The sequence below is a fragment of the Anguilla anguilla genome, chromosome 1, assembly GCF_013347855.1.
Source record: "Anguilla anguilla isolate fAngAng1 chromosome 1, fAngAng1.pri, whole genome shotgun sequence".
NCBI classification, from domain to species: Eukaryota; Metazoa; Chordata; class Actinopteri; order Anguilliformes; family Anguillidae; genus Anguilla; species Anguilla anguilla.
Window position 1 is genome coordinate 58,254,681 of NC_049201.1, and position 25,558 is coordinate 58,280,238.

General features: G+C 43.8%; 1 protein-coding gene across 4 annotated transcripts in view; it reads right to left on the minus strand.

Moving 5' to 3' along the window:
* The window catches only part of dnah5 (dynein, axonemal, heavy chain 5), a 78,011-nt gene that overhangs the window by 22,491 nt on the left and 29,962 nt on the right, over positions 1-25,558 (minus strand). For all 4 annotated transcript variants that reach the window (XM_035414104.1, XM_035414114.1, XM_035414133.1 and 1 more), the window contains 36 exons: positions 25,301-25,519; positions 24,600-24,662; positions 24,162-24,400; positions 23,320-23,560; positions 22,997-23,196; positions 22,654-22,807; positions 22,394-22,557; positions 21,430-21,586; positions 20,318-20,530; positions 19,810-20,034; positions 19,053-19,225; positions 18,361-18,539; positions 17,727-17,914; positions 17,130-17,324; positions 16,882-17,016; positions 16,521-16,628; positions 15,420-15,573; positions 15,038-15,184; positions 13,361-13,602; positions 12,559-12,735; positions 11,286-11,490; positions 10,635-10,777; positions 10,219-10,353; positions 9,695-9,817; positions 9,349-9,562; positions 8,885-9,108; positions 8,375-8,573; positions 8,059-8,231; positions 7,606-7,736; positions 6,407-6,560; positions 4,517-4,784; positions 4,032-4,263; positions 3,739-3,853; positions 2,704-2,880; positions 1,562-1,765; positions 46-225 (listed from right to left, as the gene is read on the minus strand). In XM_035414104.1, the coding sequence (XP_035269995.1) occupies positions 46-225; positions 1,562-1,765; positions 2,704-2,880; positions 3,739-3,853; positions 4,032-4,263; positions 4,517-4,784; positions 6,407-6,560; positions 7,606-7,736; positions 8,059-8,231; positions 8,375-8,573; positions 8,885-9,108; positions 9,349-9,562; positions 9,695-9,817; positions 10,219-10,353; positions 10,635-10,777; positions 11,286-11,490; positions 12,559-12,735; positions 13,361-13,602; positions 15,038-15,184; positions 15,420-15,573; positions 16,521-16,628; positions 16,882-17,016; positions 17,130-17,324; positions 17,727-17,914; positions 18,361-18,539; positions 19,053-19,225; positions 19,810-20,034; positions 20,318-20,530; positions 21,430-21,586; positions 22,394-22,557; positions 22,654-22,807; positions 22,997-23,196; positions 23,320-23,560; positions 24,162-24,400; positions 24,600-24,662; positions 25,301-25,519 (6,450 nt within the window). The remainder of the gene's footprint in view (positions 1-45; positions 226-1,561; positions 1,766-2,703; positions 2,881-3,738; positions 3,854-4,031; positions 4,264-4,516; positions 4,785-6,406; positions 6,561-7,605; positions 7,737-8,058; positions 8,232-8,374; positions 8,574-8,884; positions 9,109-9,348; positions 9,563-9,694; positions 9,818-10,218; positions 10,354-10,634; positions 10,778-11,285; positions 11,491-12,558; positions 12,736-13,360; positions 13,603-15,037; positions 15,185-15,419; positions 15,574-16,520; positions 16,629-16,881; positions 17,017-17,129; positions 17,325-17,726; positions 17,915-18,360; positions 18,540-19,052; positions 19,226-19,809; positions 20,035-20,317; positions 20,531-21,429; positions 21,587-22,393; positions 22,558-22,653; positions 22,808-22,996; positions 23,197-23,319; positions 23,561-24,161; positions 24,401-24,599; positions 24,663-25,300; positions 25,520-25,558) is intronic.

Genomic DNA, 25,558 nt, shown 5'->3' on the forward strand with positions numbered 1-25,558 from the left:
TCACCATAAATTTTAACCAAGGAGAGGCTAGGGGGGATCACTCACCTTTAGCGGAAGCACCTCCTTGTTGATGGAGAAGAATGAGGCCATAGCTTTGGTCCATGAGCAGAGTCCGGCCACGTTCCCACACACACGCCTGGCCGTTTCAATGTTGTAGTCAGCCATTTCAAAGTAGGGACTAAGGAGCTCCACTACTTCCTCATTGATGGTATCTTTCGGGAATTGCTGAAGTGACAAAGATGAAATAGGAGAAAACAATGTATCTCGATGCAAGAGGGCAAGCTCATTAAGAATTAACGGCAACCACCCAGCTACCACACAATGTAAATAGTTCCAGATCACATTTATACATTTTTTGCTCAAGAAGATTTGAGGATTTGTTTGCAACCCAACAGAACCACAAAAAAAAACAGAACCACAAAAAAAAAATACATTTCAGTTTTCTGCCACCTAAAAAAAAAGCAGTGCGAACAGTGTTATTCTCTCAGCACTACAGATCATATTACTCTCTCAGGAGATCAGAGATCATCTGCTGTGATCTCTGCAGGGCAGTGTTAATGATGTATATAAACAGCTTGTAGCTTCAATGCTGTGGTGTGCATCTGCATGGTTTTGATATATTAAAAAGGATGTTTTTGTAATAACGGTATATCATGCATTATTTATTAGTTAATGTTGCATAAACAGCATGTTATCTTTACACTCCTTCTGCCATTAGACTGCAGTTTACACAACAGGATGTATATAATTTTATATGTATATATTAGTTTGACTGTCATGGGGCATTGGTGGCCCAGTGGTAGAGCTCCCGCCTGCCACACCTTCCTTCAGCTTCTGTAATAATTTCACACCTTCATATAACATGACTGTGGTACTTTTAAAAGTAAGAAATTACTTCATTTTCTGTACACACTTGTTTTCTCTCATTGTGTTACACTGTAAAAGGCATAATATGCAGGGTTACTACCTTGAAAATATTATAAAATAACCATGCTCAGTCATATCTATGCTGGACTGGCCATCTCATTCTTTGCGCATATTTGCCGAATCCATGCTCCTCTGCCTATATTTCTTCTCCTAAAATATGTTTGGAATGTTTCTGGGCATGATGCTCTTTTCTGTGTGGGGAAGGGTGAGTGTGGCTACAAAACCTGTGAAGTAGGATTAAGTTTCAGCTGAGAGTTTGCAGCTATTGGGCTGCTGCAATGGTGGGGGAAAAGAAGCACAAGTACAGCAAAGCAAAAAGAAAATCCAACAGGGCTTGTTCAAAAACCAGTCACCCTTGGAATTGCTTTTCCTCAATGGCAACTTCTATTGACAAACAAAGATATAACAATTAAAAAAGGTATAAAAACGAATATAAAATATAAAAACTGAGTGGGCAGAGTTGAGGACGAAGGAGGAGACTTCTTTGATTCCAAACGCAGGACCACAGCAAGGCCAAAAATCCTGTATAGTATGCCTTTAAACAGTGTAAGTATAACATTCTTACAGATACAGGGACGTATGTGGATAAACCACCACCGCCCCCAAGCATGTCCAACTGCAACATTGCCATTACCTGCAGACTCCCCAAGAAGTTCCCTGCTGTCATGAGTTTGAGGGACTCCTGCCAAGAGGGGGCGGTGCAGCTCTTCTCAGGGTCCATCTTCACTGTGTTGACCCTGCGCTGGAACAGCAGTAGCACGCAGTCCATGATGCGCATGATCAAATGGGGGGGGCGACCCAATGTGCGCACCGTGGCGATGTCCGAGGGTTTAATCGTCTGCCAGAAACAACAGGTGGCTCTATTAACTGACCAATCACAGGCAAGCTAATGCATTCTGTTTTTATATGTTCCACTTCCTTCATCGAAGATGATGGCCAAGGTACTGTATACAGAATCCTCTAGACAAACAAACCATCAACCAAATGGCTACTGGCCCTTCAAGCATAGCCATCAGACTTATGTACTAGTGCATTGTGATTTGTCATTAGTCCACATCAGCAGCCTGATAGATTATCTTTATTCAAAGAGATAAAGGCATATGCTGACATGTGGATGTGATATTACAATTCCCATCCTGGACTTACTGTAAGGGCAGTCACTCAGGTTGAAGGGTCAAGCGTTGTAATGACATCCTATCATAACGAATACCTCACAGGGAGACACACTCTGAATGACTTCCTTTCTCATCAGCTTAGATGCAGCATCAAGCTATTGATTCCTGTGCAAATTTGAAACCAGTGGCCATGTATGAAAGGGCCATGCAGAGAGTACATTTACGAAGAGATTTAGAACTGTGGGGGGGTGTGAAAGCTACCTTGAATATCAGGTCCCTGTGTAAATACCCACCACTTTCAAAGTGCTGCCATCACACTCTACACATCACACATACTATTTTACCGCCTCCTGGGCACTGGTAATTACACTACAGCTGCAGTCTCTTCATCAACACAGCATCACCCCCCCCCCCCCGCCCAAACTCACCCACCCTGCCCCCTGCTACATTCCCCACCCCCTGCTGCATTCCCAACCCCCACCCTATCTCCCCAACCCAAGAAATGCTGACAGAACTAAACAGAATATAAAGCCTTGAAACATATTGACATATTGAAAAACGTAAGTCTTTGCAATGGGCCAGTTTTCACAAGACTGCATTGGGACATCTAACATTGGGCATGTGTATATGCAGCCATGGTGTGCCCGGTGTGCCCATGCACCTGCAGTGCTGCCTCTGCCTCCTCCAGGGCAGGGCGGGCTGCCTCCAGTTTCTCCTCAGCAATGGCCTTGTCTGCAGAGATGCTGTCCACGATAGCCTGGGCTTTATCCTTCACCTTCTGAACCTCCACCTTTACCCTTTCCGCTGCCTGGGCCTTCACTGTCACCTCCTTCAGCACCTGAGGAAGCATAGAGAGAGGGAGAACAGTTATAAACCACAACACACAACACCACAGACAGAGGGACAGCCATTATAAACCACAGCACACAACACCACAGACAGAGGGATAACAGTTACAGTATAAACCACGGTGAACAACACACAGAGAGGGACATAAACAACATTAAGAAGGATTTGCATTAAAAAACAAACAGGGAAACCCATTTTATAAAGCAAAAAATGTCTGAGAGAAAAAGAGAGAGAGAGAGAAATGCATTTATTTAAAACCACGGCATCATGCAGAGAGACCTGTTTGAAACCACAGTACCATGCAGAGAGAAGCTTGCTTTAAACAATGGCACCATGCAGAGCTGAAGAGTAACCTGTTTCAAACAACCGTACACAGAGCTGCAGAGAAATCTGTCTGAAATTGCAGCACCATGCAGAAGGACCAGTTTGAAACCACATTCTCATGTAGAGAGAACCTGTTTGAAACCACATCACCATGCGGAGAGGACCAGTTTGAAACCACACCACCATGCAAAGAGGACCTGTTTGAAATCACATCACCATGCAGAGAGGACCCGTTTTAAACCACATCAGTATGCAGAGAGGACCCGTTTGAAACCACATCACTATGCAGAGAGGACCTGTTTGAAACCACACCACCATGTAGAGAGAACCTGTTTGAAATCACAGCTCCCACCAGAGAGAAGGAGCTGTACTTTTTCACTTGGTCCTGGTTTTTTTAAATTAAAACATATTAGTTTGACATTTGAAAAGCTGGTATTGATATTCTGATTAGCTTGCGCTCAAAGAGGAAGTGCCCAGGGCCTTTTATCGAGCGGTTTCTCTCAGCAGAAGTGTGAAAACGCACCATGTCAGCCTTCTCATTGGCAACCTGCAGCTCCTTCTCCTTCACCTCCAGCTCCTTGCTGAGGGCAGCCACGGACTCAGAGGCCTCCTTCAGCTTCTGTAGTCCAGTATTCATCCTGCCGAAAGACACAGTCTCTTTAAGGATCAAATACAGAGAGAGCCATCGGGTCGCAAAATGGCTATACTCAACCCCACACCAAAGACCAGAGGCCACTGTATACTAGAAAGTATGACATGTGAATACATAAGAACCACCTTCAATCTGATATCACTGACTGGGTGGGCAGGGCTTACCTGTTGGCTAGGGTCTGCACCTCTGACCGTTTCTCACTGTAGATGGCTTTGTAGCCCTGAATGAAAGACAAGTAGGACTTTGGCGTGACATGAGTGGAGCGGCGATATCTCTGGAAGTAGTCCCCACACTTCTCTGCCACTCCATCCTGGAAGGAGCCCATGCACTGCACCACCTCTCCCTTCACCTCAGATGAGCAGTCGATGTCATAGGATGAGAGGAAGTGCTCTGACACTGTGGTAAAAACAACAAACATACTGTCACAGCAGTCCTATACCACTACCAATACAGCATACACGCTGTCACTCCAGACCTATATCACTTCCAAAACCCTGCATATATACTGTCTGCCAGTCCTATATCACTACCAAAACAGCATACATACTGTCATACTGTCCTATATCACTGCCAATACACTACAAATATACGTACTGTCACTCCAGACCTATATCACTACCAAAACAGCACACATACTGTAATCACATACCTGCAATCAGAGCATCTTTGGGCCAGCGGCTGAACCAGTCCATAGTGCAGCCTGAAATCAGGGCAGGGAACTTCAGGGCCCTGTTCCTGAACTTTTCCCCCACGGGAGAGAAACACAGCACCACATGCAGGTTCTGACGGACGCGAGTCATGAAATATTCGTGTAGGTTCTCGTTGGTTGGCGGTCGCCGGGGAAACTCCCGCTTCATTACCGGAATGAGGTCACTGATAATTTCATCCATCTCATCTCTGGCAAACAGGTTTGACACCTGAAAATTAGAGCATGAACCATAAACTGCCAGATGTACAGGAGATACATGTACAGAGTACACATATGAATAAAGTTTCAGGCTATGATGTAGTAAAGGTGTAATTTCCTGAGAAGTAAGATTACTGCGACAGACGCAGCACTGAAAGACTGGAATTAGGAACATTTCATCCTGATAGAGATCATGGAGCCTGACACTTCATTTCCAGGCAGTACATCCCATACAATTTTTCTGCATGTTCAGAGGCAGTCTGCACATCTGACTTGCTGCAATCACACCCTTATTTGGAAGAAGAAATAATAACTGCAACTTTAACGATGAGAACGATGATGGAGAAAAAGAGACAGCACTGAGGCATAATTCCCCTGTCAGCCAGCAGGGCTCAGAATTCCAAGAGCCAACCACCCTACCCTCCCTTTCATGCTTCAACAGAGGACAGATCTGTTCCCCCAGAGGGGGCAAGTATGTAAAATGGCCTACAGACCCCACAGGGCCGTGCCTCTCTCCATGGCAACCATAACGGCTATGGCGCTGCCCATCAGAGGCGGAGTCTCTGAGGGCTCTGACAAGAGTTATGTCACTTGCAATCCCTGGGGGCTATCCAGTTGTATGCTAAATTGCACGCTCAATGGAGGTGAATGCGACGTAGGTGTATTATTCTTAACCACACGTCTGCTTCTTAAATATGAAACAAAATGTTCTTGCCCCAGCCAACCTCATTCATTCTGCTGACAAACTTGGCTCGGCTCATAATCTATCATGGCAACGGATTGCGTTTACTCGCACACTTCACTCAAAGCAGGGCATTCATTTAACAGCACAGTGAATCACACCGAGGAAGCCGCTCCAGTCATGTGATCCCTCTCTCCCTCTGGGGAACATTGCTGCTTTTCATCACAGCCTCTCAGAGGTACCCACACATGCTCTATTGATGCTCCTCACAATACGCAATCATTTTCACTCAGAAGATGTGAAATAATAAACCTGCAGATGCCTCGAGTCCGACCAGAAAAATCGTAGGTCATTCCCCTTTTCTACAGCATTGCACTCCAGCGGGAAGACAGACAGGTGGGTGAAAGACATAAAGATGGACAGATATGTGTGGTGTGAGAAAGAAAGAAAATCATGTGTTATGAGACAGACAGGAAGGTGTGAGAGAAAAAGTTGCTGTATGCGACACAAATATGTATAGTGTCCAAGAGGCAGAAGTGTGGTGTTTCTGACAGTGGAAGGTATATTGCTTATGAGAAACACTCAGCTAGATGAGGGGTGTGAGAAATAGAAAGTGTGTGTGTGTGTGCATGTGTGTGTGCGTGTCACATCATCAGTTCCCAATTGCTGCGTAGAATATTCAACCAGTTTGTTCAAGATGAGACATGTCATATAAAACCAGAGGGATTATACCTGAATTTTGAACTTGAGTAACAATGCATTCCCGGTTGTGTGTGTGCATGTGTGTGTGTGTGTGTGTATGTGTATGTGAGCATGTGTGTGTGCGTGTGTGTGTGTGTGACGTGTGCGTGTGTGTGTACATGTACGTGTGTGTGTGTATGTGAACATGTGTGCGTGTGTGTATGTGAGCATGTATGTATGTACTGATTCATGGGATGGACAGGACTCACTTCTCCTGATGATAGCACATTATTCATGTACTCCAGAAAGGCCTCGTCCTTGATCTCGTTATCGGTGAATATGAAGCTGATGCCTTTGCCCTGCTGGCCTGCTGTCCTATACAGACCCTTAAGATCATCCATCAGATTGGCTGTGTTGTAGGACCTTCAACAGAAGACAAAGAGCGCACTGTTATACACACTGTTTCCTATTGGGAGCACTCTATTTCACAAACTGACTCCTATTGAGAGGGCACTGTTATACACACTGACTCCTATTGAGAGTGCACTATTATACACACTGGCTCCTATTGTGAGCACACTGATTTACATATATTGTTCTATTTGGGAGTACACTGTAAGTGGAAAAGGACAGAAGATGAACCAGCAACACACTTCTCTCAGCATTCTTTTGTCCCAGAAGAGCAACAGCAGTTAACCACCATTTTAATTAATGCAAACTTTACGAAACTCGGACAAAGGCAAAGCTTCTATAAAAGGCAAACATATTTTAATAAATAATCACTATACAGCACAGTGTTAACTGAAACAGCTCTTTGAATATCTGGCAGCTAGAAAGCGATCCCTTGGAGAGAGCAGACAGGTGATTTGAACACTATTCCCAGAAGTCATTTGTAAGGAAATGCATCTGAAGAATTCTGCAAAACAGATGGCTAACCATCTTTACACAGGTTTCAATAATTACCAAAAATTCCCCCGATTGAATGTAGAATGTGGAAGCAAGCCTCTGTACTAATTGCATGTTGAAGTGAAGTTCTGCATCTGAAATGTGGTTTGTATTCATCAGTCTGTACATCCAGTTTTATCATAACTGATTCCTCAAGGTGGCTGCAAGCAGTGCACAATTACTGCTGAGCCCTATCCTGTGACTTGGTACAAAGATGCCCTCTAATGGTGTGGAACTAAACTGCGGTCTCACTGACAATCATACCTTTTACTTCAGGAGATTTTAGAGAAGGGACAGGTCTTATATGCATAAGGTACTGTCAATCTTTCCCCTTATTTCTTAGTATCAAAGATGAAATGTAAATAAAGTATTTTTAAAAGTGCCATTACGCGCTATTATATTTTCATTTAGCCAGGTACTTTGCAGCCTTGGTCAATATTCCTTACAAATAACCGAAACATTTGTGGGAAAAATAACCAAATGAACGCAAAGGAAAGGCAAGGGAAGCACCACACTCACATACCGTGTCAATGTGATCTGAAAGGTCTTGTACCCGGCAATGAATGATGCCAGTCTGGTCAAGCTCTGTTTGCCTGAACCACCCACTCCAACCAGGAGGGCATTTCCTCGTGGGGTGCGGATTATACGGGACACCTACAAGGACAGTAAAGCCTGTTACAGCTTACACGTATGCCTAAACTTCATTTAGGCACAGTCAGGGGGATACAGCACACACTAAGAAGGAGAAAGCCCATTCCATTCATGCAACTAAGAATAGTTTTCTGCTCTGTGGAGATTAAAAAATATGCGTTGAGTATTACAATATACAACACAACGCAAGAGGCAGGGGCTTCACGAAGCACTACAAATGAACGCTTCATTTTGCCAGCAGATTTACTTTGTTAGCCTCTGTAATGCTTCTGCTTAGTCCTGTTGTGTATGTTGAGTGTTTACCATGCTGTAATGGCTCTTTTACCTTCAGGAGGTGTGTCATGGCATCCCTGAAGAACACCATATCCATCCCTGCCCCTCTGATGCTCTCGTTATAGTGGGACAGGAACATGTCCAGCCTGTCCATCAGGCTCTCGAAGGACTCTATTGGCTCATAAACCTTTGGCATGTCAAAATCTGTATCCTCTGGCTCCTCGCCTGCCGGGGTAGAAGTTTTTATTATAACCTAGCTGATGGGGATGCAGTGAGCCAACTCAGCACAGTCCTATTTCACCAAAATGCCAAGTTTCTGCTAGTTTTCTGTTTTTTCCTTTGCAGAATGACATTAAAGTCCTCTCTACCTGTAGCCTCGGGTGCATCCCGCAGGAAGTCCACAAAGTAGCTGTCCACCTCAAAATCCACCACAGCCTTATAGTCTTCACCCAGCTCCTCCTCCACCAGCTTGGCCAGTGCCAGGTCGAACCAGGCCACATCCTCAGGAATAGTGAAGCGGTCAGCGATGACTCTCTTACACTCATGTTTCCACAGCTGCAGAACAACCTACAGAAGAGAAGAGAGGACACCTGAATGCTCACTGAAGAGTTGAGTCTCTCCTGTAAGATGAGAGAGAAATATACCACCCCAATATTCTGAAGAGTTTATTCTCTCCAGTAGCAAGAGAGAAAGAACCTCAGGCATGTAGGGCACTGAAAACATGAAATAATTTCTGCTGATTCGTCAGATGCACAAGAGCTTCAGCAGTGCAACTGAGCCATGAGGCTTTTTCTTCAGGAACATTCTGCCAGCCTGAACAGGAAAGAACATTCCCAGGGTCTGGATGGGTACGCAGATGGACAGTTGGACAGACTCACGTCCTGGCAGTTGAGCACCTCAGCGGTGGTGTTGAGCATGCCCTGCCAGATCCTGGACAGGTCCCTCAGATTGAAGATATAGTGGAACTTGGCAGGCGTGGGCAGCATCTTAACCTTGGTCATCTGCCACAACCGGCGGGTCAGCGGCACTAGCTTGGCCACTATGTGGCACACCTCTTCTGGGAAGTCGCGTCGGGAGCAGTAGTGGCCTGTCCCGATTACTCCTGCCGAAAGGAGAGGAGGAGGCCATCAGAAATATGCTCAGTGCTGAGCTCAACGAGGCATGAAATAATCAATACGACAAGCATCTGCGGGTGTGCTGCGCTACCAGGGTTTAATGATGAAGCATTTACACAGTTATAGAGTCAGACACACCGTGCTCCATTATCTGAAAAATACGGCTACAAAACGGCCCTTTGCTTCGAGCTCAGTGCATCTGAGGGATGAAAGGCACTTCAACTGACCAAATATCTTGTCGATGGATGCGTTGGAGGGCAGGGTGCAGTTGAAAATGGAGAACTGCCTCTTCAGTCTCTGGGGGATGTCATTGCGCCCACCCCCAGGATGGATCATGGCTGCCAGAAACTGAATATCCACAATGTTAGTGAATTCCCCCGGTTTCTCCAGGTTGTAGAATCCACTCTGTTCCATCAGCTGGCGGACTATCTCATTGGTGACCTGGAAAAGTAATCAAGGAATTTTTGTTTTTTGTTTTTCAACCACACACTAAAATGTTACACTTTTCAGTTATTTTTAAAGATGGACACGTCTGTCCAACTATTTTGTTTTGTGAGCTTTGAGGTGGCTAACCTGATCTCCCCACTCATTGATGACAGGCATGTTGATGTCATCTACAAATACAGACATCTTCTTCCCAGCAGGTGGTCCATACGTCGTCCCCATTCTCTTGTCTACGTAGCTTTCGATAGTACGCTGACATAAGACAGGGTGTCCATAACTTGCCATTATAGTCATGATCAGATATTCAACAAAAACCGCAGCAATTTCAAAACAAATTCCAAAAAGCTCATATAACTGACATTTTGAGGCTAAACCTTTACTAATTATATCACTCAACCCAGTTTCAAGCCCTCATGAGACATAGACCCATTTGAGACACAAAATGTGCCAGTTCCATAATATATATATTTTTTGTACGTACTTTTTGTACATATTACACTTGACACAGATGCCCTATTCAAAATGAAATTTACAAAATAAACAATCAGAAGCAACAGGATTTCAGAAACTAAAATGGCACAAAATGAACTTCTAAGTATCAGTATACAGTTCTTCTGGACTGCATTTAAATTGATCCCAGGTTGATGTGTTACCTGAAACATGAGAGGGGTGGTGGCTGAGGAAAAGTTGAGGCTTTTAGCCATGTGGGACTCTGGGTCATACTTCCCCATGAACGCTTTGATAATAACAGTCTTAGCTGTGCCCTGTTCTCCAATCAACAACACGGCCTGGAAAGGGGAGAAAACACACAGCTTTTGGGAGTGAAGCCATTTCCTAAAGACAGGTTTAAGAGGTAGCCATGAGAGTGAGTTCATAGCTGCCAATCCTTTGAATGAATATAAAGAAGAAAAATTTGTTTTAAAATCCTTTACTGCAGAATAAGTACACATTTTACCACCCACTGTGCGGGAAAAAAAATCCTAGTGCATTCACTCTGTACCAGAACCCATCAGAACAGTTGATTCATAACCAGAGAGCTGCTCCTCTTTGACTACAATATCAGTCCCACCTTGCCCTGTTTGGCGATGGTCTGGATGAGGAAGTCAGTTCTGACGTTGTCTACGTTGGGCACCAGTATGGAGCCATATTCTGGTGTGCTGTCAGATGGGTACACATACTCCTCCACCCGCGTGCTCCAGTGAACCCATTGACCTGGAGTACAACCACAATATGACAATTAATCATTGACCTGAGGTCCATTCACAGCACCATAATCAATCACGGACCTGCAGACCATTCGCAACATGGTTAACCACACTCGTAACTAAACCACTCATAGTCAACCATACACATCTGGACTATGGCAAAACATAAATGAGCATAGCTTGTATAAGTACATGGAGTCATGGTGTCACCAGTCATCCAAATCTTTGGTACAGTAAAAACCAACATTTTTAATCGGAGTAATTAGGTTTGGATTAGGATGTTGAAAAACTGATGCTGGCAAGCTATTGCTATTTATAAAGTTCATTTTAATTCCAGACAAATACCAAGTGTATTCTGGACAGCCTTCTTAAAGTGGATATAAATCTACCATTGCAAAAGCACCCTCTTCATGCTAAAAGCATAGCTTGCCCCTTTTAAGAAAAAAATGGCTTACATTTGATGTATTTCAGTGAGATTTATGGTTTCCTTTTAACTCTGCATTTCCACCACTCACCATCTGATGTGACATGGAAGTCGAACATGGTGTCCTCGCTGTTCAGGCACACATCAGGCAAATCCAGGTGGATGCTGTCATGGTTACGGAGCCAGCTCTCCAGTTTCCTGCGGTCTTCCAGCTCCAGGAGGGCCCCAACGCTCCACATTAGAGCGAAGACGTACAGGCGCTCCATGTGTGACCGAGAAATTTCCCCACCCTGTTCCTGAAGAACATGAATATATGCTCTTCAGGCTTGTCGCAGTGTTTCTTTTCACCGGTAGCATACCGCGAATGAGCCTAGACTGGTGTAGTTATCTCCACACTGTCAATACTGGCATTTTGCAATAACAAAATAAAATTTAAATCTAAATAAATAGAAGTGCATTTGTAGAGCTTTAACATTTATGCTATTAAATGGATATAAGCACATTATATAGCCTATATGTTCTTATCACTGGTCAATGACAGCGGTATGATTGACAGAGATTTTTTGGTGGGAACACCCAAAAAAAAAAAAACCAGTGCTGAGCACTGATGTCTTTTCTTCAGGTCTTGCAAGCAGTTGCCTCGCAGAATTGTAAATTAGGTTGTAGGCATCGATTGGCTACAGTTTTGTAATATATTATTTGAATTTGTTTATATGTACATTACAATTTAGCCACGTTAGAATTTTAGTTTCATGTTGCGAAGTAATTTGTGAATTGTTAAAAACTTGAGCCTGGTCTCATCCGGCAGGCCCGTCTAGCGATGAAGGTTGGTAATACTGGTAACGGTGTTTTAGAGGGAAGTAACACCGGTGTCAGAATATTAAAACCATGACAAGCCTAGTTCTCATTATAGCATTGGTCCATAGAAAAAGCTGACAAATGAATCATTCAAAAGACCATCGTCAGTACTGTGAGGACACTGTACAAATCTGATTCATTTCAGTGATTTATAAGCACTCTCTTCTTAATTCCTTTGAAAGCCATAATTTGTCAGTACAATCCCTATAAATTTAGAATTATGGAAATTTTACTATTTTCATTAGATAGTATATGTGTAGTTACTACGTATTTATGGTAGCAAGAGAGGCAACTGCTTGCAAAAGCTCGGTAATTCATGTTCTTATGGGATTCTGCTGACATATTGCAGCCTTTTATACATGGGTTTCCTCCATATTAGCGAATACAGCAGTATTGTGTGTGTGCGTTTTTTTATGTGTATGTTTATGAGTTCATTCCATGAATGAAAATAGCGAATGCCCTAAGCTCATGCCGGCATGCACGTGGGTTCTGCCACAGTACCATACCTTCGGAGGAATGAGGCCCTGTAGCATGTTGATGCTCTGCATGATCATAAAGGCCTCCAGCATATCCATCTTATACTCCAGGGAGTGCAGGCTGAAACGGTAGAGCTCAGGGAAAGAGGCGGAGTACAGCTCTCTCAGCACCTCTCCTTCACACGCTGAGCGTTTCTTCAGCCAGCCCTGAGAGCCACACACATGGCCTTAAACTTCAATGCAGCATTTCCTCAGAAACATCATTATAAACCTGAGGTCTGCGTCGCTCTATATCTCTCCATTTCTCTCGTCAGGGCCTCATTTTGAAGTCCTGAACACACACTAAAACAATTTTATAGGAAATGCATTGTGTTGTAATGAGTACATGAACAAGGAAAGCCAACCAGCACAAACATCTTGCTCTAATTACACAGTGTCTGCAGCTTTGTGGTATAAGTTGTCCACTTATTTTATCTACATTTGGTTTCAATGAAAAAAATCATTTTTAATTGAAATTAAACTGAAAATATGGATCTGTGTCACTCTGCATCTGTTTGGAACTCTCTAATGAGAGACTGGAGAGAGTGAGGTTAAAGTGCAGACTGCCAGGTTTCAGCTGAGGGTAGGGAAGTGCACCTTTTTGCATTTAACTGTATGTTGAGAGTCTCAGTGAATGAGTTTCTGGGGATACGTGAGTGGGTATCTGGGGGGTGAGTCTAAATGAGTCTGCAGACATCAGGGGTGTGCTTCTGTGAGTAAGTGTAGGGATCTATATTTATCAGTGAGTCTGATGAATCATTGGGTAAATGGGTTTGAGGGTAAGTCTGCCTACCTCCAGGATGGGGCTCCAGTTCAATACAGAGGAGCTCATGAACACCATCCCATTCCGGGATACTGTGGCTGGGGAAGCATTATCGATGTTGTGAGGCTCAAAGACAATCTTGCAGTTGGGAGCCATGGGGATGCGGTCACCATTGGCCAGAGTTAGGGTCCTGTTGTCGTCTAAAACTGAGTTCAGGTTCTCAATCCAGATGGCATCCACAGGACCATCTAGGACAATCCAGATGTGCTCACCTGCAAAAAAAACAGCAAACCCTTAAAGTGCTGTGGGTTACTGCCATAAACAGGAACAGGATGAGTATGTGTGTGTGTGCGCGTGTGTGTGACTGAGTGTATGTGTGTGTGCATTTTGTGTGTTCCTCCCTATAAAAATGTATGAACTGTACAAATAAATATTGCTCTTTGGTGGCCCTGCCTTCTGCACAGTTTCAAAGTGAGATTCAGCATCTTTCTCTCCCTCTTCCTGCAAGCCTCAGGCTGGAGAGAGGATTTAAACTACATAAAAGACATTTCACTTTCATTAACTGTAATTACCACTCTTTCCTCCAGCACCAAAGAAACAAATTACTCAGATAGCATTTTTACAAAAAAGTTCCTTTTCAATTTCAAATCATTATCTCTCTCTTCAAATAATAGGCTGCCTTAACATTTTGGACAGATCACCATTATTTAGTTTGATTACATTAGTCTCTTCTTCACATGTGTGGCTCTGATAAGCTTGGGCAGTATAGTGGGAATAATGTATTAAGTGGTATAAAACTATTACCAAGGTATTATTTTTCAATACTGGCATACCGCTGTGCTTTAATTGTTAGGGAATATATAATTGCATGTGTATGTTATGTGATAAACAGAATCCCTTCCCACAGCACTGCTCAAAAGCAGAGTGTGCATTTGATCTAATAATCCTGCGCATTTTAGGTGAATCTGAGACTGTTCCACATTTTGTTCTATGTACATGGCATTCTGAATTTAGAATAAAATGATAAAATTACACTATTAAAAATCTTGCTGCTAAATTTTTTAATAGTCACCATGAAACTGTCTTGCACAAATAAACAAGTGGCCACACTTTATATAAAACCCAAAGTTTGATCAACTGTAGGATTTGTTGCTTTTTAAATTTCTTTAAAGCTATTCATGCAACCTCTCTGCTTATATAGCATGTAGTGACTGAAAAAACTGGCAAGGGCAGGCAAAGCTACACACATACCTTTTTTCTGTTATCACTGTAAACATAGAAGGGTTAACATACAAAAATTGATTTTCCCATTCCTACATCAACATGTCCAGCTGATATCATGTTATCTCATGCCTGGACTGTTAGAATCTGGTAACCCTTTTGAGAGTAAATCTGACATTCTGCATCAAATACATTTTTGAAATAATAACAAGCTGGTTTTTGAAATAACATGCAGCTAATACAGAGGCGCTTAACCGGTATACCCAAAATGTTAGAATCTGCTACCCTGTGGCAAAATATGGAAGGCTACATATCTTTTGGTGACAGCCCAGTGACTGATCATTACAATTGATTTAGCCATTTCAATTATTTAAATGGTGTATCACACACTGTGGTATTTTCAAAGGTGGTATGACAGAGTGAAAATCTTGATAATGACAAACCTTAGTCTCTGATAGAGTGTTCTTTCGTGTATTTTGCTCTCACCTTTCTTGGCTCTCAGAGTTTTCCTCCACAAAGTGGAAAAAATACCGTCTGTCCAGTCGTTGGTGGCCACATCAAGGCGGCCAAACATCTGGGGTGCAGTGATGGCTTTGGGATTCATGCGCATCTCTCTGTGGGGCTGGCCACAGTCTGCACACACACGCGCATGCACACACGCACACGCACACGCACACACCACAGACACACATACAAACAAACAAACAACCAACCAGGAATGCATTGTTACTCAAGTTAAAACTTCAGGAATCCCTCTAGAATAATATGACATGTCTCATCTTGAACAAACTGGTTGAATGTTCTACGCAGCAAACGGGAACTGATGATGTGACAGTCCCTTGATTAGTTCCATTATATAGCATCTCACCAGTCATGGCCCGCATTAAGGTGTGGATGCACGTGGTCTTCCCAGCACCACTTGGACCCAGGGCCATCATACCATGGCGAACCCTCTGGGTCTCAAACAGCTGGATAACCTTCAGCTTCCAAGGAGGGTGACTGATCAGACCAGCTTCTGCAACCTTAAGAACAAAGACATCTTCAGAAACCCTTTTGAAGAGAATCAGAAAAGCTTTCCAAAAGAGGACAGCACCAGCCAGGACTGCAGAGTTGTAATCTACATTCAAGAGTAGGAGAAAACCCTCACAGACAGTTGTTAGATCAAGGATAGGGGTGTTCAATCTTATCCAAAAAGGACTGATGTGGGAGCAGGTTTTTGTTTAGACCAGCGTAGCGATAGCTGACTCAACTAATTAACTAATAATGGACATCAATCGAGACCTTGACAAGTAGAATCAGGTGATGGGCTAAAACAAAACCCTGCACCCACATCAGATCTTTTTGGATAACATTGGACACCCCAGATCTAAGATTAATAGCAGCATTGGAACCATGCCGACAATTATAGTGACAATTATAGCACTTTTTCTGTTTACATATATTTGGTAGTAATATTAATTATTATTGAGAATGCTCAAGCAATAAGTATTGAATTTACTTTACAAATGGAGTGGATGCGTTCTGTCAGTTTTGTACTTCATATCTGTAGTCTGCACTTTCTGATGCTTGTACTTTCCCGCTTCATTTGCTTTTGTTGTAATTAGTTGTACTGGTCTTTTTGGAAAAAAGCTTGTATAGTAAAATAACAAATCGAGCCAGAACAGCTTAATGTTTTCCATTGATCTGAGTTCCATTGAATGAGTTATTTGTCAACATTTATTACTGTTTCTCTTTTGTTTATTTTATGATTCCCTCATTTATCGTTATCTCATTTTTAAACTTAGTTTTCACCTTTACAAATGCGTATTATGACATGAAGATACTGTGTATTGTGATTACGCTCTTGAAGGATGCATGTCCCATTTGTTTCCAAGTGACAAAGCAATCATTATCTGGTGGGCAAGTGTGTGAGATCCTGCCAGTTCTGTTCTTGTCACAAGGATTTGTATCTCATGGGATTGTACCTAACCTGTTTATCAATGGCCTTCTCCAGCTCAGGATAACCTTCTTTATCCAGCTGGATCCCAGGGAAGAGGTCCTCAATCAAGCTCAGGAACAGAGGTTCATCCTCATCAATCTTTTAGAAACACAAAGCCTCATTTACACATCAAAATTAGGATATACTGAAAAAGATTAGACTGATTTCTGATCTCACTGTACATCCGAATACATCTAGTGCATATGCATTGTATGGTTCTGCATTACATAAAGGATTTAAATCTGGCTGAAACAAATATTTAAATATGAACTGCTAGTGTAAACGATTACACATTTACTGTTAAAAATGAGCTGCAGCCAGTTATTTCAAGGTCTTTTCCTTGTGAACTCACTAGTTTTGACAGGTTCATATCTCGCAGCACCCTCATGACAATGGTGGACTCTGTGTCATTGGGGCTAGCTCTCTTAGCCGCTCCCAGCGTGCGCAGGACAGACAGAATGTTCCGGAGTCCAAAGTCATAATGCACCTACAGGGCACAAAGAAAACAGCATCTAAAAGGACCATCCCCATGGCAGAACCGGGACACCGATGGGCCTAGTTGGGCTGAGAGAACCGTGTGGCGGAATGAAGGGGCAGCACCTGCTTGGACAGCTGCTCCTCACACAGTTTGTACAGGGTGAAGAACTTCCGCGCCAGCTCTATGTTGTCGATGAAACCGCAGCTGGCCAGCTTCACACGAATGATGATCTGTCGGTCTGGAACCATCATAGCAACTGAGCGGAAGTTGATCTTCAGGTTCTCCGGAAGCTCCTGACGACCTGCATAGCCCGGGTTCTAATGGGTCAGGAAACAGGAAAAAAAGAGTGTGAAAAACAAGTGCAAAGCCTTGGGCCCAGTAGAGACAGGAACAGGATCAGAATACCATAGGCACTGTCCCTTACGTATGCACAGAAAATAATCACAGATAAATAGTCATGGCCAAGAATGCATGTTCTTTTTCTTTACATCATGAAACTGTGCAGTACTTATACATATACACTCGGTATGAGGACATACATTGAGCTCCAGAACTGTGGAGAACAGCCAAATCAAGAAAAAAATATGTCTTTGTTCCAAACATTACAGAACTCACTGTATTTACTGGTAGCCAAGAAAGTGAAAATAGAGTTAGACCATCCATCAGGATAAAGGAAACATTTCTACATCCTCCAGGTTGAGGAGCTGCTGCAGGCTCACCATGGTCAGGAAGATTCCGAACTCTGGGTTCATCTCAACGTTGTCCCCGTCAGTGAAGATGAAGTTTTTACGCCGCTCCTTCTTACAGGTCAGCACAATGGCTATCTGCTGTGCAGCCACTGAGAGCACAGGGAGCTCGATGCGATTGAACTCATCAAAGCAGCCCCAGGAACCTGACTGCGCAAGGCCTATTACCACAACAGAGAAATGACCGCTTATACACAACCACAATAGGCAAATCACTCAGTAAACACAACCACAACACAGAAATTACACAGTATTGACAACCACAACAGCAAAATTACACATTATGGACAACCACAAGAGAGAAATGTCTGATTGTGCCCAAAAACACAAGCGAGGGAAATCATCAAATGATAACACAAATAATAACTGGATCATAGAGTGGTACAGTGTCACGCAACCACAAAACAAATACAAATACATCCTCAGTGTCATGTACAGTAACACATGCTGATACTATAATCTAATAACATGTTCTAACTTTAAATGAAAGGCCATTGACTTTGACAATAAAATAAGGCAAAATCCACCGTAAAATTATAATTAATGATGGCAAACTCTAACAATGTGTTCAGTGCTTCCATAATAGTCCTGTTGAGGTGACTCACACCTTTAAATATCCTCCCCAGTCCTCTGAAGTCCATCTGGTCTGAGCAGTTGAACACAACCACATACTTTCCCAGACACCGGCCCATGTCCTTGGTGGTCTCGGTTTTGCCCGTTCCAGCAGGGCCAGCTGGGGCCCCGCCCATACTCATCCCCAGAGCCTGAGCTAGGGTGATATAGCACCTGCAAGAGGGCCACAAATTAGTATAGCATTGCACTAATGTCCACATATTAGCGTAGCATAATGCTCAGGGCCACATACTAGTGAAGCACAACAATGTGGGCCATATATTAGTATATCACAACACTTAGGATTATATAATAGTACATCATAACACTGAGGTCCACACAACATCAGCTGTAGAGTTGGCAGTGAAAGAGAATCTATAAAAGGATAATAAATCCTTTTTTTATAGAATAGTGGTTGCAGGAAACACTATATCACTTGTTTCCTCTACATGCGATCACAAAGTTTGAGTGCAAACCAATTATATAAGCTTTCAAATAAACTGGACATAAACCATGTTGAGAATAAAACACCAATTTATCTAGAAAAAATGATGTGCTGAATCTCCCAGCAAATACATTTGACCAGAGTTTCATTTTCTCTGCAGCAATGCCAGGAGATGAACACTGCAAAGAGTAGGCAGTCCGTGTAGCAGAGGCCACAGCATTTGATTTTGGTACAGTAATTACCTGTCAGTGAGTGGGGTAATGACCAGCCTGTCTGTGCAGCCCAAGAACTCGTTCTGGTAGATGAACCCAACATCTGTGATGTTAATGAGCATTTTGTCTGAGTCCTCATTAAAGTAGAATCGGCACTGCTTCAGCCACTCAAAGTCTGTGGGGCTTTTGATATGAAGTCGGCACTAAGGAAAGAGAGAGGTTAACATGGAATTGAGTAGGAATTTAAAAAGCCAATTTATTCTAGGCGGATGTGTTATGATAGCTGTTCCTGGAAATAGTCGTATTAAACGTAACACTTCCACTGAAACTATGACAAAATTTGCACTTGAATTAAAACACAAATAATCAGTGCATATGGCACTTGGCTTGTCTCTGTACACCTGAGCTATTTGTAATAGTAGAGGTAAAAGCAGAGGTGCAAATTCATCAAACTTTAGATTATATACAGGGGGAACGCAGAAAACTTTACATGTAAGTTCTGTATCAGGAGTGATTCCACCAAGCTATTTGACTTGATTTACTCTGCTCTGAGAGGGACAGACAGAGATTGCATCCAGTGGAAGACATGCCTTAAGGCACCTTTAAAACGCTAGCTACACTGAACTTTTTTAAATAAAGGTTTTCTTCCCGCTGGGCATTAAAGTTTGGACATACAAACACATTATCCATTCAAAACCATCTTTTCTCTTAGGAAGTCACAGCATTCATCTGAACCTTGACCTCAAAGAGCCTGGCCATTGCTAGCTAGGGCATTCCCTCTCCTCACCAAGTCATCGAAGATGTCCCTTTGATGGACGTGTATGGTGATGAGTGTCTCAAACTTTGTCCGCTCCACTGGGCCCAGGTCCTTGGTGGTCATGTCAATTAGTGTGTTCAGAAGCTCCAGGAAGCTCTGGTTGGTCTTAGACATGATCTTACGGTCATACCGCGCATTGGTCAGGGCTTCCTCGGAATCTCTAGTCCAGATCATCTGTATTCCCAGCACACCAATCTGAATAATGTGGCGAGAAATTGTATACATAACCATGTCGCAAGGGAGGTAACACATTTCATATAATATTCCCTGTGCACATCATGAGAAGAGCAGTACCTTCAATGAACCTTTAAAGACATTCTTTCCACAATGCATGTTTTACACAAGAAATTATGAACCTCGAAAAAGTGGAATATTTTTAGCTTCTAGCATATTCTATGTTACTAAAGAGGACCATTAAACATAGACAGTGTTTTAAATCCTATAAAAATGGTTCTGGGCTGCTGTTACTGTGGAGCACCTGGGCAGGGAAGGAGTCCAGGAATTCTATTAGCTGGAAGGCAGAGTCTTGAATGGCAAGGGCAGCCTGTCGGATGACCAGGTGCAGGGAACGCCGCGATTCCTTCAGCAGGGCGTTCAGCCAAACCTCCACGTTCCCCTCTGCCATCACTGGCCGCTCCAGCTCCACCGTTTCCCCCTCCCGTGAGGAGATGGCCAGGATCCGGTCATATATCTAGCAGCACAAGAGAACCAGTGATTCCTGTGATGAACAGACCTAATCTCTCCGGAATAATCCATGCCTTAAGGCATTTGTTCTGCAGGCTGCAAACTATCAGTCCCTCTCAGAGCAGAGTAAATCAAGTCTGACAGCTTGGCAGATCAATCTGAATGCAGACCTGTACAGCTTACATGTAAAGTTATCTGTGTTCCCTCTATACATTATCTGCAGTCTGCTGAATTTGCACCTCTGCTTAGATCATGGGTACAGAGACAAGCCAGTGCCATATGCACTGATTATTTGTGTTTTAATTGCATTTCAAATTCCCTCATAGCTTTAGTAGAAGTGATTCTGTTTAGCAACATTATTTCCAGTGATCAGCTGTCTGAACACATATTCTCCTTGAATAAATAGACTTTTTATATTCCTGCACAATTCCATGTTAACCTCTCTCTTTCCTTAGTGCCAGCTTCATATCAAAAGCCCCACAGACTATCAGTGGCTGAAGCAGTGCAGATTCTACTTTAATGAGGACTCAGACAAAATGTTCATTAACATCACAGATGTTGGGTTTGTCTACCGGAACGAGTTCTTGGGCTGCACAGACAGGCAGGTCATTACCCCACTCACTGACAGGTAATTACTGTCCCAAAATCAAATTCTGTGGCCATAGGAATCCCACACTTCACTATGAGATAAAAGCCTGTGTAACTTTTATAACACCATGACATCAGAGAGATTCTGTGTAGTCCATGTCAGCAAAGTAGATTTCTTGTCTGACTTATTACGGAATGAGAGAATCAGCCAGATTTTACAAGTGTCATGTCATTAGAGCAAAGAAATTTCACTTGAACCATGTCATAGAAGAAGAATGATTTTATGCATGAGTGGAAGCTAAAGTATTTTCTGTGTACCTTGTCATGGAAGCGGACAGTCTTTATGTTGTCAAAGATATTGAGCAGATGAGCTTGGATAGTGTGGGAGTCTGATGCCTGGCCCAGGATCTCCAGAAGGGCAGGGTCCGACACGAAGAAGAACCGCGGGAACATGAGCCGTTTCTTCTCCAAGTACCTTCACAACACAGGTACATGAATAATACACAGGAAATTAGACCTTCCTATTAGAGGGAAGCACTTCAAAAACAATAAGAAATGTGGCCCCTGTTGATGTAGGACACTAGGAGAGGCCCTATGGGTGTAGGCTACTGGGGGAGGCTCTGCTGGTGTAGGATACTGGGAGAGGCCCTGTTGGTGTAGGTCACTGGATGAGGCTCTGCTGGTGTAGGATACCAGGATAGGCCCTGCTGGTGTAGGATACTGGGAGAGGCCCTGCTGGTGTAGGTCACTGGGTGAGGCCCTGCTGGTGTAGGATACTGGGAGAGGCCCTGCTTGTGCAAGTCACTGTGAGAGGCCCTGTTGGTGTAGGTCACTGGATGAGGCTCTGCTGGTGTAGGATACCAGGATAGGCCCTGCTGGTGTAGGATACTGGGAGAGGCCCTGCTGGTGTAGGTCACTGGGAGAGGCCCTGTTGGTGTAGGTCAGTGGGTGAGGCCCTGCTGGTGTAGGATACTGGGAGAGGCCCTGCTGGTATAGGATACTGGGAGAGGCCCTGCTGGTGTAGGTCACTGGGTGAGGCCCTGCTGGTATAGAATACTGGGAGAGGCCCTGTTGGTGTAGGATACTGGGAGAGGCCCTGCTGGTGTAGGATACTGGGAGAGGCCCTGCTGGTGTAGGATACTGGGAGAGGCCCTGCTGGTGTAGGATACTGGGAGAGGCCCTGCTGATGTAGGATACCAGGATAGGCCCTGCTCGTGTAGGATACTAGGAGAGGCTCTAGTGGTGTAGGTCACTGGGAGAGGCCCTGCCTCTCAAGTCTTACCCTGTGAGAGACTTTTGGCATATCTCCAGCTGCTCCAGCAGATGGGGAAGCAGCTGGCCCATGGTCTCATCTCCCACGCAGCACTGCACCACATTGGGCATCTCATGTGCACGAGTCATTATCTTCACCCACGACTTGTCAATGTTAGAGAACCGTTTTGCTTCCTGCAGTGCAAGAATGAGGATGCAGATATTTCATGAGTCCGTTCAATGCCTGTCAAGTGCATGTTGTGAGATCATAAGCTTGCTTTTGCAAAATACCTTTGGTAGCTGTTTTGCTATGTCTCCACCCACAAATACTGCTTCCAGGTAAATCCAGAGGTTCTGAACAGTCATCCAGTTCTCAATAATGTCTGTAGTGTTGGAAAGATTCTGAACCCACTTCTGGATCTGTGTCTTGAATGGAGTGTTATATCTGCAAAAGTTCAGAGGGTTAAGAATTTCAGCTAATAATTTTCACACTAAGGTTTTACACTATAATGCTAAATGAATTCAGTTGTGAAGTCAGGGGACACACCAGGCTATAAATACACAAAAGCTAATCTCAGTCCAGGATTCTATAAGAAAAATAGCAAAATAAAGTCTATAGGAGATAGAAACTTACCTGTTACTCATGAGAGAGCCCAGGACCATAAGGCTGTCCTCCATACTGGCGATGATCTCTGAAGTGCTGTCTCCACGCAGAAGCAATTCCCCACGCGTCTTGAAGTTGGCAAAGGTGAAGGTCTTATTGTCCCACTCTGCAATCACCTGCTTCAGTTTCTGTTCAATGTCTCGCTCTTTCACTGCACTGATACAAATGTCCTGTGGAGGAAGATTACAGTATAGAGGCCAGTCAGACAAATGTGGCTGCTTGCACTCTACAGAAGTAGACTGGTGTAATTTTACTTAGCCTTTGTACACAAGTTTTTAAACAAATAGCTTTACCTCAATTTCCTCTTTACATTTCAGAAGAGGGGCTTCCATGATATTCCGGAGCTTAAAAGTGTCTGACTCCACCTCAAAACTGTGTCTAGTCACCTCTGTGATCCTCTTCCAGTGACGTGTCATCATAGCTTTGTTAGTCATCAGCTCCAATAAGGGGCAGCACTCACTGAATTCGTCAATAGTTTTCTTCAGGTCTAGAAAGGCTTGCCACTCTTTCAGAGCACGAGGGAGCTTTCGACACCTGAGACAAACACAACTTATTGGTTCAGACTCGCGCATTGACATCTTACATCTGATACAGTGATGAGAGCAACCACTCATTATTCTGTAAGCATAAACTCAAGAGGAAAAGTTATTTTTCTCCCTTTACAGAAATAAAAAGAACCACTTGCCAGTGATTCTCACTGGTGCTACAATGAGGAAAAATACCATGTTTGTTTATACAATTGCACTGTCTGATATCTGGCAGATGGCAGAAAATCTGGAGACAGGATAAGTGAGGTAAAATATTACACAAAGAAACAAAATAAGACAAAAACTAGCACAATTGTCCATAAAAGGTCTCTATTGTATGCGACTGTCTCCTGTGGATGTTTTTGTTCAACCAGGCCTGAAATTATTATATGGACTGGACCATGTTGGTCCCATTGGATCCACACCCTGAGATGGCCAGAAGAGGACAGGGTCCCCCTAATGAGACTGGTGTATACAAGGTTTCTTCCTACAAGCTATTTAGGGCAGATAAATCTTAGAAATGTCACAGATTATGTCAGTGAGACAGAGTCAGTCATAATGGAGTCTATCAGATTTTATCAGGAGTCTTTCACAGCTTTGACACTAACCGTGTCTGGAAGTCCAGAAGCTCATTATTGATCCTTTCAATGTGGATGTCGGCCCACAGAATGTCATAATAGCCATTAACTGTGTCAATAACATTGTTGTAGAGGCCATAGAGCTTCTGTAGAAGGGTCAGCTGCTTCCTGATCTCCAGTAGCTGAGGATGCTGAGTAACAGAGAGGCCAAACAGTTCCTCTCCTCCAGTGTAGGTGACATATTTACGATATAGGTTGTCAAAGCGATTCTGTGAAAAGGGCAATAGTAAGCAATGGCTTTCAAAAACACTCAGTGATAACATTAGGTCTGTATTACCGTACATCCACAAACCGCATGACACACGGCTTTATTTTTACACAGCACATGATTTCAGAAGGGAAGGTTAGCCTATTCTGCTTTGAGCAGGGTCAGGCTATAAATTGTTACGTCTGAACACACACACACACCTGGAACATTATGAGCCTATCACTGGCATCCTGAGGGGCGAGACCAACAACCATGGGACCGTCCTAGAAAATTTGGGAAAAAAAAGACATTCGCCATCACACTAAAGAGGAGATTATAAGAAACACTCTTTTATTTGACAAAGTGTGTCATGATATTCCAACAGCTCGTATTCCACATAAATGCTGGTGTAGGTCACTGGGTGAGGCCCTGCTGGTGTAGGATACTGGGAGAGGCCCTGTTGGTGTAGGTCAGTGGGTGAGGCCCTGCTGGTGTAGGATACTGGGAGAGGCCCTGCTGGTGCAGGTCACTGGGAGAGGTCCTGTTGGTGTAGGATACTGGGAGAGGCCTTGTTAATGTAGGATACTGGGAGAGGCCCTGCTGGTGCAGGTCACTGTGAGAGGTCCTGTTGGTGTAGGATACTGGGAGAGGCCCTGTTGGTGTAGGTCACTGGGTGAGGCCCTGCTGGTGTAGGTCACTGGGTGAGGCCCTGCTGGTGTAGGATACTGGGAGAGGCCCTGTTGGTGTAGGTCAGTGGGTGAGGCCCTGTTGGTGTAGGATACTGGGAAAGGCCCTGCTGATGTAGGATACTGGGAGAGGCCCTGTTGGTATAGGATACTGGGAGAGGCCCTGTTGGTGTAGGTCAGTGATAAATGGTGTTTACGTTTGTGTTTAAATTAGACTGGAGAATGGGAGACTCAACCTTATCATAGTCCTGGTAGAAGTTGTTGCAGTCTTCCACAAAGGTCTGCACATTGCTGATGAGTTCACCCCTGAAGTTGGGCTGAAGGGAGACCAACTCATTCTGCACCTCTGTGCCTCGGGCCAAAAGCTTTTCCCATGTGTAGCGCAGAGTATCCACCCGCTCCGCCTCCTCCTTGGCGACGGACAGCTCGTACTTGTGCAACATGGCATAGGACTCCTGGTGAAACAGAACATGACAGGATGTCACACGTTTTCA